The 14,262-nt window shown below is 45.8% G+C and overlaps 1 protein-coding gene across 12 annotated transcripts in view; it reads left to right on the forward strand.

The window, feature by feature from the left end:
• The window catches only part of ADD1 (adducin 1), a 92,048-nt gene that overhangs the window by 40,939 nt on the left and 36,847 nt on the right, over positions 1–14,262 (forward strand). For all 12 annotated transcript variants that reach the window (XM_043906024.1, XM_043906027.1, XM_043906028.1 and 9 more), the window contains exons 2-3: positions 5,501–5,715; positions 9,374–9,536. In XM_043906024.1, the coding sequence (XP_043761959.1) occupies positions 5,521–5,715; positions 9,374–9,536 (358 nt within the window). In that variant the 5' untranslated portion in view covers positions 5,501–5,520. The remainder of the gene's footprint in view (positions 1–5,500; positions 5,716–9,373; positions 9,537–14,262) is intronic.

Raw genomic sequence — 14,262 nt, forward strand, 5'->3', positions numbered from 1 at the left:
GATGTATTGTTGGACACTGATCTTTTTAAACTATTTAAAAACTATCCTAATGTTTCAGGAAGTTTTTTTCATCTGTATATTTTCCATTTCTTTTTAAAAAATTTGGGTTAAGTAATGACTTCTTCGTAGAGATTTTCCTAGAAAAATTTGCTGTCTTAACACACACTTAAAAACTACATCAATGAAACTTGAAGCTATAATTGATAAAAAAACAAACACAGGTTTTGTACTTTAAAAGTGGAATTATGTTTATTCTTGTTTATTGGGCTCAGAATATGTATATTTTGACTTAAGTTTATAGACTTCCTTATTGAAGGAATGGAGCACATGTATATTTGGTCTTCAGTTTTTTATCTTATCCCATTCACATAGCAATTTGTAATAAATTGAAAGCAATTTCTGCCTTATCTTTAACATGTTGGTTTTACAAAGATTCTTTTCTTTCAGTCAGCTCTGGGAACCAGGAAGCAGCTGTAGTTGCCACTAAAATGTTCCTCTGTGTCTTATTTATTGATGAAAATGGTTTAAAATTGGGACTCATTTGGTAATAGAGAACTCTTAATATTGTGTAATCTTTTGTATTTTTTTTTCCCGAAACATTCAAGTGGAACATTTTTATCATTGGCTCAGAATGATCAGTTTCATTTATATCTAATGAAGAAATGCCAGATAACCATGAATAATATTTTGTTTTTTGGGTCCTTCTTATAGAACAAACTAGGTTAAACAGATGAAACAAACATTTTAAAGGATATGTTCAGAGAAGGGTAGGTTTTTAGGCCGTTGGTTCCCGTATTATGTTTTATTGTCTTTTAGTCAGTGTTTTTATACTTTGAAGTCCTCAAAATAGTGTTACTTTAAGTATGCTGTCCTATCTTTAGATTTCAGAAAAGCAGTATCAAAATTGACCTTTCTCTTTAAAAAATGTTTTCTTCAACTGGTTATTCTTTACAGACTTACTATTCAAATTGTGGTCTAAGTCGGGCATGACTGAGCGACTAACACACACATTCAAATTGTGGTCCAAGTTCACTGGCGTTGGTGTCACTAGGGAGCTCCTGGACATGCGGGACCTCAGGCTCTGTCTCATGCATGACTTTGTGTCCTAAGGTGGTTCTTAGGCAATTCACATGCACATTAAAAGACTAACAGGGCCAGCCCCAGATTCCCAAGACTGAGTCCTCCTGTTCAAGGCATCTGTGCCCTCAGTTCCACCCCCTGCTGTCCCTTCAGGGGCATTGTTTTCCCTCCCTCTGGTCATCACCGTCAGTCACAGCACCCCTGAGAGGTTACACACAGGCTCTGGTCATCACCATCAGTCACAGCACACCCGAGAGGCCACACACGGGCTCTGGTCATCACCGTCAGTCACAGCACCCCTGAGAGGCCACACACGGGCTCTGGTCATCACCGTCAGTCACAGCACCCCTGAGAGGCCACACACGGGCTCTGGTCATCACCGTCAGTCACAGCACCCCTGAGAGGCCACACACGGGCTCTGGTCATCACCGTCAGTCACAGCACCCCTGAGAGGCCACACACGGGCTCTGGTCATCACCGTCAGTCACAGCACCCCTGAGAGGTTACACACGGGCTCTGGTCATCACCGTCAGTCACAGCACCCCTGAGAGGTTACACACACGGGCTCTGGTCATCACCGTCAGTCACAGCACCCCTGAGAGGTTACACACACGGGCTCTGGTCATCACCGTCAGTCACAGCACCCCTGAGGGGTTACACACACGGGCTCTGGTCATCACCATCAGTCACAGCACCCCTGAGAGGTCACACACGGGCTCTGGCCATCACCATCAGTCACAGCACCCCTGAGAGGCCACACACGGGCTCTGGTCATCACCGTCAGTCACAGCACCCCTGAGGGGTTACACACACGGGCTCTGGTCATCACCGTCAGTCACAGCACCCCTGAGGGGTTACACACACGGGCTCTGGTCATCACCGTCAGTCACAGCACTCCTGAGAGGCCACACACGGGCTCTGGTCATCACCGTCAGTCACAGCACCCCTGAGGGGTTACACACACGGGCTCTGGTCATCACCGTCAGTCACAGCACACTCGAGAGGCCACACACGGGCTCTGGTCATCACCATCAGTCACAGCACCCCTGAGGGGTTACACACACGGGCTCTGGTCATCACCGTCAGTCACAGCACTCCTGAGAGGCCACACACGGGCTCTGGCCATCACCATCAGTCACAGCACTCCTGAGAGGCCACACACGGGCTCTGGTCATCACCGTCAGTCACAGCACCCCTGAGGGGTTACACACACGGGCTCTGGTCATCACCGTCAGTCACAGCACACTCGAGAGGCCACACACGGGCTCTGGTCATCACCATCAGTCACAGCACCCCTGAGGGGTTACACACACGGGCTCTGGTCATCACCGTCAGTCACAGCACTCCTGAGAGGCCACACACGGGCTCTGGTCATCACCGTCAGTCACAGCACCCCTGAGGGGTTACACACACGGGCTCTGGTCATCACCATCAGTCACAGCACTCCTGAGAGGCCACACACGGGCTCTGGTCATCACCGTCAGTCACAGCACCCCTGAGGGGTTACACACACGGGCTCTGGTCATCACCGTCAGTCACAGCACTCCTGAGAGGTCACACACGGGCTCTGGCCATCACCATCAGTCACAGCACCCCTGAGAGGCCACACACGGGCTCTGGTCATCACCGTCAGTCACAGCACCCCTGAGAGGTCACACACGGGCTCTGGCCATCAGCATCAGTCACAGCACCCCTGAGAGGCGACACACGGGCTCTGGTCATCACCGTCAGTCACAGCACCCCTGAGAGGCCACACACGGGCTCTGGTCATCACCGTCAGTCACAGCACCCCTGAGAGGCGACACACGGGCTCTGGCCATCACCGTCAGTCACAGCACCCCTGAGGGGTTACACACACGGGCTCTGGTCATCACCGTCAGTCACAGCACACCCGAGAGGTTACACACACGGGCTCTGGTCATCACCGTCAGTCACAGCACACCCGAGAGGCCACACACGGGCTCTGGTCATCACCGTCAGTCACAGCACACCTGAGAGGTTACACACACGGGCTCTGGTCATCACTGTCAGTCACAGCACACCCGAGAGGCCACACACGGGCTCTGGTCATCACCGTCAGTCACAGCACCCCTGAGAGGCCACACACGGGCTCTGGTCATCACCGTCAGTCACAGCACACCCGAGAGGTTACACACACGGGCTCTGGTCATCACCGTCAGTCACAGCACCCCTGAGAGGTCACACATGGGCTCTGGTCATCACCGTCAGTCACAGCACCCCTGAGAGGCCACACACGGGCTCTGGTCATCACCGTCAGTCACAGCACCCCTGAGAGGTGACACACGGGCTCTGGTCATCACCGTCAGTCACAGCACCCCTGAGAGGTTACACACACGGGCTCTGGTCATCACCGTCAGTCACAGCACCCCTGAGAGGTTACACACACGGGCTCTGGTCATCACCGTCAGTCACAGCACCCCTGAGAGGCCACACACGGGCTCTGCAGCCAGGAGTCCTGTGTCAGAGCTGCAGGCCTGCCGGCCTCCCAGCCGAGTGACCTGTGAAGTGAGGGCAGTAGCATATTGACAGACAGGGGAGGTGAGGGTGGAATACAATTAAAGAACAGTGTCTCGCTTGCAGTTCTGGCTGCTTTCATTCTCCTTCCCCTTATCACGAACGTTATTTTAGATATCTGTTGCATCACAACAAACCGTTCCAGGACTTTGCAACTTAAAATCACTGCTTTGTTATTCATATTTCATGATCTTGTGGGTCAGGAATTGAGGCTCAACTGGCAGTTCTGTTCGTTGTGGCATCTATTGAGGTTGCTTGATGACTTTCAAGTTTTTGAAGTAAGTAAGTTGTATATTCTGGGTGTAAATATTTTCTCAAATGTGTGATTTGTAAATTTTCCCCCATTTTATGGGTTGTCTTTTCACTTTATGTATCCTTTGAAGCACAAATAGTTTTAATTTTTAGGAAGGCCAGTTTATGTTTTTTTTCTTTCTTTTGTTGCTCTCGTTTAGGTGTCCTATAAGACTGCCTAACCCAGGGTCTCAAAGATTTATTCACTTTCTTGTAAGAATTCTATAGTTTTTGCTGTTACGTTTAGATCTGTGTTCCATTTGGAATGAATTTTTCTATATAGTGTAAGAAAGGGGCACTGTTCACTTTTTTAGTTGCTGATTTAATCACCCTTTAAATCCCCATTTTGCTTAGCCTCTGTGGCTTAGGAACTGTTGCTCGCTCACTCTCCATTAAAACTCTTCCTGTGGGTTCTGAGATTATTTCCTTTTTAATTTATACAGAAATTTTAATTTACATACCTGCTCTATGCTGAAGACTGTTCTGGATGCTGGTTCTGCTGCCTCTTCTTTTTTAATTGTAATTTTTTTATTTTTGGCTGGGCTAGGTCTTCATTACTGCATGGGCTTTCTCTAGTTGTGGCTTGCAGGTGCTACTCTCTTGTTGGGGAGTGTGGGCTCTAGGGCGTATGGGCTTCAGTAGTTGCACTTTTCAAGCTCCAGACCACTGGCTCAGTAGTGGTGGAGCACGGGCTTAGTTGTCCCACGGCATGTGGGATCTTCCTGGAACAGGGATTGAACTAGTATCTCCTGCATTGGCAGGGAGATTCTGTACCGCTGAGCCAGTGGGTTATAGAAGCAGAATAGAATAGAAATTGAAATGTCTGTATGATGAGTAAAGGTCCTGTTTAGAGGTTTAGTAGTTAAAAGATGAATATTAAATTATGCATTCAAGCAGCATTTCATATAAAAGATTGGGATAAAAAGAGTGTAAGTAGTAAGTAGCTGTATATATGGTAATATTTATAAATATAGTAAGTAGCTGTATTAGCAAACTGTTAAATTTGAGCCATTTGGGCATCTTTTCAGGTTACTCACCAACTCAAGGGCCTATTGACATTTTCAGAGCCTGACGTTACTGTTCTTTGAATTGAGAAGGTGGTGTTGATGAGCATTTCCCATTTCTGTGAATACAGATGTATAAGCAACTTCCCTGACTGTGGAAAATCCTTTGCAGAGTCGCCACCAGTACTTTTTGGGGAAAATGTCAGGAATCAAATGTCTCTGGAAATGGACTGTGCTATATTAGAAGATCTTGTCTGTCTGGGACAATGTGGTGACTTTATCTTGGGGTCAAAATTTTAATATCTAAAGAGTTTGTCAGAGGATATAGTAGCTCTGTTAGGTTGTTCTGTTGTCTGCTGAAGAACAGTGGTAAGGACAAAACTGCCCTTGGTTGGTGGAAGGGTGGGAGATGGTGGCCAGCCACGTGCCTGAGAAGCCATGAGGAGGTACCACCCATCATGGCTGTGCCTGGCGGATTGATTAGGGCGTCCTCGTGCTGGAGACTGTGTTTATCAGGCTGATGTGCTCATCATGAAATGCTGCTGGGCATGTATACAAAAACAGTACTTTTTTTTGTTTTGATTCTGTAGGAACCTAGAAGGGTTGTGCGATGAACGGTGACACTCAGGCTGCAGTGGTGACCTCACCACCCCCGACCACAGCCCCTCACAGAGAGAGGTATTTCGACAGAGTGGATGAGAACAATCCAGAATACTTGCGAGAGAGGAACATGGCACCAGACCTTCGCCAGGACTTCAACATGATGGAGCAAAAAAAGAGGGTGTCCATGATTCTGCAAAGTCCCGTAAGAGAAGCTTTTTCTTTGATCCTGGGTCCTCTGTCTGCTTCCACTTCTTCAGCTTGTCTGCTCTGTTGTGTTTTTTACAGTCTATTTACCTTAACACAGGAATGAGTGCCTTGTGTATGTATGTGTATGGCTGTGGAAGAGTTAAGTTTAGTTCAAGTCATCAGACAGAACAAATGAAAAAGCTTCAGTATCATAAAAGATAGGAGATGTTTATTTCTCCTTTTTATACTCTCTCTGCTTTTCCAGGAAGTCTGTATATATATTGGGACCATTTAAAAATTACTCTTTCCTCCAAAACACCTAGCTGCGTGCTAGGCATTTAATAGGCCTTAGCAGTATCTGATTGTTGATTGATTTTACCTTTAATTATGGTTGGCATGTGAACCACAATCACACCCAACTAAGTGTCTCCTATTTGCATCTTTAGGTAAAGTAGTGCTGTTTTCATTACCAAAACATATGCATTGGGGAGTTTGGCTGCTCGCCATTCAAAAGCCAATAAGCAGGCCAGGTTGGTGGAGAGGAAAGTTTGCTTTATATCAGATGCCAGCAACTGATGGGGTGAGTGGTGGACATCTGTCCAAAGGCTGACTCCCGCCTTCGGAGTCCCCCTCCCACCCCCGCACTGCCCCCCACAAGCAGGGGATGAGAGCTTTTATAGAGTGAGGGGGAGGTTATATGCAGAAACAGCACAGTCATCTCTAACAGTCTTCTTCCAATTGGTCATCAGTGGTCTGACTAGCATCTTCTTGGTTGTTTTAGGTACAATTAATCTTCAGTTCTGGGGTACACTTGTTCCCATTTCTTTGTGGTCACTTCTTGAAATTGTGGCAGCTCATGTCCTGGGTACAGTCTGGTTATCGTGTAGTTAACTTCTCCACCTGGGGTTTTAGTATCTGTAAGACAGCTCACAGGATATGGCTCAGAATACTATCTACAACCCTTGAGAAACAACTAAAGGTCCTTGACTATGCTTAATGACTATATTGTTATTATTTAGTCTCCTTTGACTATTTTCCTTTGTCTTAGCATTTCTCACTTCTCTGATTAAACTTATTCTTTGGCTAAAGTTTTCCACAGGCCAAAGGCAGAGGACATGGTGGAGGGGCAAGGACCACACGGTCCTGCTCCGTTTCATTTTCATAGTTTGCTCATGTTGATGATGCTGCGTTTGTGTGTGTGTGTCACTCATTTTATCATTTTAATCCATTGTTTTATTTCCTTGATATTTGAGGTGTCACTTGGCAGATAACTCACTGAGTTTTTTTTTATATGTTGATCATCTCCATCTGCAAGAAATTGGGCATTTAGCAATAAACAAGGCATGTAAAGCTTATGTGTTTTATTGTTATTATTCATATATAATTCCTCAATAATGTAGCTTATAATAAAGTACACAAGTCTTAAGTACACACCTTGGTGAACCGTGACATATGTGTCACACCTGTGTAAGCACCCAGAGCAAGTCTCAGACTGGACATTCTAGTTGAAGGAGATAACTAAGAAACAACGAACGTAGCACAGTGCAGGAAACAGTCGGATGATTAGATTGTGTGTGACTGTGGCTAGAACAGGCCTCTCTGAGAAAGGAAGTTTGAACTCTGAATGACAGGAAGGAGCCAGCCTGCAGGGATGGGGGAGAAGCATTCCAGGTTGAGGGAGCAGCAGACTTGAAATTCCTAGGATAGGAGTGAGCTTGGAGAGTGGAAGGGCAGCCCGTGTGGTTTGGGCACAGGAAGCGAGAGGGAGGGGCGGTGTGGCGGGGCTGGAGGGGAGGAGGGCGCAGGCCCCAGGAGGCCTGTAAGCTCAGCTCACAGGTCTGTCTGCCTTCAGAGCACAGCAGGGGGTCACTGGAGGGCTGCCGGTGGGCACGGCACTCTTCAGTCCAAGTCCTTCTGGGCTGGTAGAGAGAGAGCATCGTACAGGACGAGAGAGGACGCTGTCTTCAAACAGGAGGTCTGGTGGCTTGGCCAGGGCAGTGGTGGTGGAGGCGGAGAGAGGTAGGCTCCTTTGTGTTTTATTTCGAAGGTAGGATAAATAGGACTTGCTGATGGACGTGGAGGAAGAGCTGAGAGAGGGAGAAAAAGAATCAGGACAACATCTAGACCTGGCTTGAGCAGTTTTCCCGTGTAAAAGCAGTAAGTAACTGGTGAAAATCACTGAGGAGAGAGTGAAGAAACTAAACTTTCAACATCAGGTGTGTGCCAGGCACTGTGCCGGGCACCAGGGATGCTGAGACCACAGTCAGTGTCAGAATGCCACTGACCCACGTGCCCTGTGGGATCCGGAAAGAGAAGGACACTAGAGAAGAGGCTGGTGAGTGCGGAGGTCCCTGGGTAGCATGTACCCAGTGTTGGTGTTTGGGGTTTAGGAGCTTGGATTGTTGCGAGCTGCAGCCAGGGGTGGGAAGGCCCTCTCTGTGGGTGCGGCTGCCAGCAGTTGGGAGCTGTGAGAGGGAACCTGTGAAGTTGCCTTCAGGATTCTCTATTCTGCATGGAGTAACCAGGGGAGTCATCTGCTCAGAGTGGGCACGTGGAGCAGTGTAGAGAAGGCAAGAGGAGTAGATGAGGGAGGTGGTATGAGAAGCCGGGAACGCACTCGGAAGGGTGCACTCGGGCCAGTGCTCAGGAATAGAAAGGGTGGAGAGTTGAACTTACCTGGGGCTGGGATTTTGCCAGATGAAATGGCAGGGAGGCAGAGCTGTAAGCAAGGTCGTGCTTAGAGTGTTAAACCAAGGGCCTCAGCTGAGTGAGGGGGACGATGCCGGCTCGCCATGAGGTCTTAGGATCATAATGGGGTTGAGGGGCGGGTGAGCTGGACGCTAGGAGAGGGTGTGTGGAGAACATGTGCTTGGGTGAGGGGGGAAATAGGAGGCCCCAGTGAACTGAATGACATGGGCACTGGGGAGAGGCCATCAGAGGGCTGAGAGGTGGGAGTGTGGCTGCTGAAACGTCTGGAGTCAGGACCGAGCCAGCAGACAAGGTCATTGTTGGTGACTGCTTGCTGGGAGCGGGGTCTGGGGTTCAGGTGGCTGTTTCCAGGCTCCCTGGTCATCGCTGCACTCGGCCCTGTATGCACATGTGGGTCATCCGGAATGCTGCTGAGACAGAGGGTTGGTCCCTTGTACTGGGGACGTTTTCTTTTTGCATTTCCCTTACTAAGTTTTAAGTTCTTTGATGGCAAAGCAGTTGTGTGTGTGTGTGTGTGTGTGTGTGTTTCCTGGTATCTATATGTCCTCAGTGCCTAGTGTCATTTAATTTTTTTGGCCTTTCATGTTGAATGTGTGCATAGAATTCCATTATAAGGTGACTGAGTGTATTTAATCAGTTCTCTTCTGTTTAAAATGTAGACTGTTAACTCTTTTCCCTTTTATTGGTAATGCTGGAATGAACATCCTTATGAATAAATCTTTGAGCACATCTCTGATTAGTTCTTTAGAAATGATTCCTAGGAATAGAATGTTTATTCAGATTGTTTAGCTTTTAGCATGTTAAATTACTTTCCAAAAAGAATGCACTAATATATGTTCCAAGTAGTGATGTATGAGAATATCCATTTGCCTTTGCAGCAGTGGATGAAAACAAACAAAAAAAGTTGGTCTGTGTGATAGTTACCATTGCCTTGTGTCTTATTGTTTTAATTTGCCTTTTATTAGGCTTTCTGTGAAGAATTGGAGTCAATGATACAGGAGCAGTTCAAGAAGGGGAAGAATCCCACAGGCCTGTTGGCATTGCAGCAGATTGCAGATTTCATGACCACAAACGTACCCAATGTCTACCCGGCAGCTCCACAGGGGGGAATGGCGGCCTTGAACATGAGTGAGTAGTTTCTGACTGTACACATGCTCTGCCGTTTTCCAGGTCGAATTTCCTAGCTCTCTGTTATGTGAAATAGATGAGCACACATAGTGTAACACATGGAATTGAGTTTTGTTTTTCTTTTTAAATTGAACTTTAGTTATAGTAAAAGATAGGCCTAAAAATATCTTGACTCTGTGTTAGTTGCTCAGTCGTGTCTGACTCTTTTGTGACCCCGTGGACTTTAGCCCACCGGACTTCTCTGTCCATGGAATTCTCCAGGCAAGAATACTGGAGTAGGTTGCCATTTCCTTCTCCAAGGGATCTTCCCGACCCAGGGATCGAACCTGGGTCTCCTGCACTGCAGGCAGTCTTTACCGACTGAGCCATCAGACAGACTGTAGAGGGCTCCTTTTGTTATGAGCCAGTGACTCTGTTATTTCTTAGGCAGATGACTTTTGATTAATATGTGGCTTCTCAGACCCTTTGTGAATTAAAGAGAAGAAAACTAATCAGAAATAATGCTTGGGGAGAAGCATGTTGATTTTGCCTGAACTTATTTCAGCCAAGCCAGCCTGTCTTATTTACCATTCTTCACTGCTGTTTGCAAATGAATGAGAAACAGAGAAATTCCAGAAGAAAGTCAGAAGGGAAATGCTGGGTGGGTGAATGTGAGCACAGAATGGTTCGTTGTGCAGAGATGGTGCTTTGCTATGGCTGTTGAGTTTGTGCACATGAACTTGGCCAGGCGGCACCTTGCAGGTCAGCTCATCGCAGCCACTGTGCGCTGCGCTTGGATCAGTCTGATGAGCTGGATAGTCAGCCTCTGACTCACTGACTGAAGGTTTTGGTTTCCCTCAGATCATGTGCATTTGCTGTTTTCCTGTCTGCTTTCTATTCTTAGAAGTTAATTGACTTTCACCCAAGTGATAATATCATTGATAGCCACAGAGTGTTAAGAATCACATATAATTTACTAACTCATACTTCCATCCTCAAGTCAAATGATAGTCATTAGGTTTTCATGTTTTTCACATGGATTTCTAATAGAGTCTAGTGATATTTATATGAATTGGGTAATAAAGGACAATTAATATATTTGCTCACATATTGTGTGTTTTTTCTTTGTTTTATTTGCATTTATTTTTTGTGGCATTTATTCCCAGGCCCTAAGTTTTTGTTTGTTCAGTTCTTCTGGGGTGTCTCTTTCTTTTGTGCAGCCTTCTCTTCCGGCTTGAGAGCAGTGCGCTCTTTCTTTCAGTAAGGATCCTGTCAGCATGGCAGGGGGAACTCGTGCGTGGCTTATCCGACCATAAACTCTGTGAGTCCTGGGGGCTTTGTTCACCCCGATGCACTCAGTGACCAGAGCGTCTGCATCGAGCCCCTTAAGCTCAGCGTCACTCCCTGCGGTTTTGAGTGTGTGCAGGGAAAACTCAGCACTCTTTCTGGGCCACCGACCCTGAATCTAACCCCTCTCTTTGGCCTGTGCACACCTACCAGTTCCATCACTGTTATGACGGAATGGCATGCTGCTTCTTTAAAGGGACATCCTTCAGATACTTTGTGGCTTTTCGGATATGCATGCCCTTAATTGCTGGGGCAGTTTCATGACTGTTCAAAGTACATGAAGATTTGAACCTCTTGATTTGCATGATTTTGTGGGGTTTTCTGGGTCAAATGAATAGGGAACCATTTATAGAGGTTACCTCAGGCTGCTTACCAGAAAAGCATATATTGTCTTCTAATCAGAGATAAAGGAAATTTTAATAGTGCTGCACCAAAAAAAGAAGGAAGAAAAAAATCTAGTTAGTTTTAATTGTTTCTAATAATTTCTCTCTTAAATATAAAATTTTTATACAAATGTTAACCTTTGTTGTGGAATATAGCATAGATAGATGGCATAGGACAAAAATATATATATTTTATGAATGGTTTTAAGGTGAACTCCTTTATAACCAATACCTTGGTTAAGAATTAAAGTTTTATCAGAGGCTTGCCCTGCCCCTGTTGGCCCTCTTAGAAGGAATTGCCATCTTGAGTTGCACGGTGTTGCTGCCTTGCTCTCTTTATAGTTTTATCACCCAAATGGCCAGCCTTACGCTCGATGCTTTAGTGTTTGTCTTTTTTACTTAATGCCTTGTAAGCATTTTTAAAGCTACAAATGGCCCCTCTATCTCTCTTTTTCTCCTGACACCTTTAAAGAAAATGGGATTCATTGACCTGTAGAGTTCACTGCAGTCTTGGATTCTGCTGACTCCATCTCCATGGTGCTAACACGTCCCTTTTGTCTGTTGTATTTATGGTAAATTGGTAGCTGGGTCTGGAAGCCTGGGTATATTTGGATTCTGCTCTTTGGTGAGCCCACCAGATAGGTGTCACTGAGTTCTGTCAGCAGGTGCATATGTCTGCTTGTTGCCATTTGTGTTGGAGCAGCCATGCATGCTCAGTGCCTGGATCCGTTAATTTAACAAAAGTTCCAAGATGGTGATATTTTAACTCTGTCATTCCTTCTTCTGTATTTACTAGTTAGAATACTTCTGTAAAGAGAAACTTCCCTGGGAAATGGTAAGTAACCAGAAAGGGCGCTGCCTCATGAACTTGGTGCTAAGCCGTTCATAGGTGACCGGCTTCTCGGGCAGGGTTTCATACAAAGCAGAGCAGCTTCCTTGCTGCAGTCCACTGGAAATCAGCGCTCAGCCTGCACACAGAGTGAAGCTTCCTCTCAGCTCTTTTGCTTACCCCACGATACAGTTCATATAGGAAGAGTTCAGCTCAGTCGCTCAGTCGTGTCCAAATCTTTGCGACCCCATGGACTGCAGCACGCTGGGCTTCCCTGTCCATCACCATCTCCTGGAGCTTGTTCAAACTCATGTCCATCGAGTTGGTGATGCCACCCAACCATCTCTTCCTCTGTCTTCCCCTTCTCCTCCTGCCTTCAATCTTTCCCAGCCTCAGGGTCTTTTCCAATGAGTCCATTCTTCACATCAGGTGACCAAAGTATTGGAGTTTCAGCTTCAGCATCAGTCCTTCCAGTGAAAATTCACGACTGATCTCCTTTAGGGTGGACTGGTTGGATCTCTTCGCAGTCCAAGGGACTCTCAAGAGTCTTCTCCAACCACAGTTCAAAAGCATCTATTCTTTGGTGCTCAGCCTTCTTTATGGTCCAGCTCTCTCATCCGTACGTGACTGCTGGGAAAACCCTTTTCAGAATGAGAGGTTGGTTTCCTGTCATACTTCTAAAGCAACCAATTATTGTCTCTTTAGTAGTATTTTGGATGAATGGATTTAAATATATTCAGTGTGTTTCAAAACATTGCAGTTCTCTTTTCTGATACCACAGCCTTTGACTGGAGAGATTCTGAGCCAGTTATCTCTGACAGCGTCCACCCGACCCCTGTGGGAGATGTTCATTGTGTACATTTCCTGCCCCACATCTGGAGTCAGCCATTTCTCTAAGAAACCTTGGATTTCTTTTTGTGAAAAATGAAATTTTAGTCTTGGTGCTAGGAATGCTTTTTGCTACTGACTGGTTAGTCATTCTTTCTAGTCCTTTTTAGTGCACAAAGATAGGAAATATAGATCACCTGGTGATTTATATACTATGTTGATATACTGGAATTGTAAGTATAATTATGAGTATATAGAAATCCTGAAAGATGATGCCATCAAAGTGCCACAGTCAGTATGCCAGCAAATTTGGAAAACTCAGCAGTGGCTACAGGACTGGAAAAGGTCAGTTTTCATTCCAATCCCAAAGAAAGGCAATGCCAAAGAATGTTCAAACTACCGCACAATTGCACTCATCTCACACGCTAGTAAAGTAATGCTTAAAATTCTCCAAGCCAGGCTTCAGCAATACGTGAACCATGAACTTCCAGATGTTCAAGCTGGTTTTAGAAAAGGCAGAGGAACCAGAGATCAAATTGCCAACATCTGCTGGATCATCAAAAAAGCAAGAGATTTCCAGAAAAACATCTATTTCTGCTTTATTAACTATGCCAAAGCCTTTCCCTGTGTGGATCACAATAAACTGTGGAAAATTCTGAAAGATGGGAATACCTGACCACCTGACCTGCCTCTTGAGAAATCTGTATGCAGGTCAGGAAGCAACAGAACTGGACATGGAACAAACTGGTTGCAAATAGGAAAAGGAGTATGTCAAGGCTGTATATTGTCACCCTGCTTGTTTAACTTATATGCAGAGTACATCATGAGAAATGCTGGGCTGGAAGAAGCACAAGCTAGAATCAAGATTGCCAGGAGAAATATCAATAACCTCAGATATGCAGATGACACCACCCTTGTGGCAGAAAGTGAAGAAGAACTAAAGAGCCTCTTGATGAAAGTGAAAGAGAAGAGTGAAAAAGTTGGCTTAAAGCTCAGCATTCAGAAAACTAAGATCATGGCATCTGGTCCCATCACTTCATGGCAAATAGATGGGGAAACAGTGGTTGACTTTATTTTTCTGGGCTCCAAAATCACTGCAGATGGTGACTGCAGAAATGAAATTAAAAGATGCTTACTCCTTAGAAGGAAAGTTATGACCAACCTAGACAGCACATTAAAAAGCAGAGACAATACTTTGCCAACAAAGGTCCGTCTAGTCAAGGCTATGGTTTTTCCAGTAGTCATGTATGGATGTGAGAGTTGGACTATAAAGAGAGCTGAGCGCCGAAGAATTGATGCTTTTGAACTGTGGTGTTGGAGAAGACTCTTGAGAGTCCCTTGGACTGCGAGGAGATCAAAC

Source organism: Cervus elaphus, chromosome 6, assembly GCF_910594005.1.
Source record: "Cervus elaphus chromosome 6, mCerEla1.1, whole genome shotgun sequence".
NCBI classification, from domain to species: domain Eukaryota; kingdom Metazoa; phylum Chordata; class Mammalia; order Artiodactyla; family Cervidae; genus Cervus; species Cervus elaphus.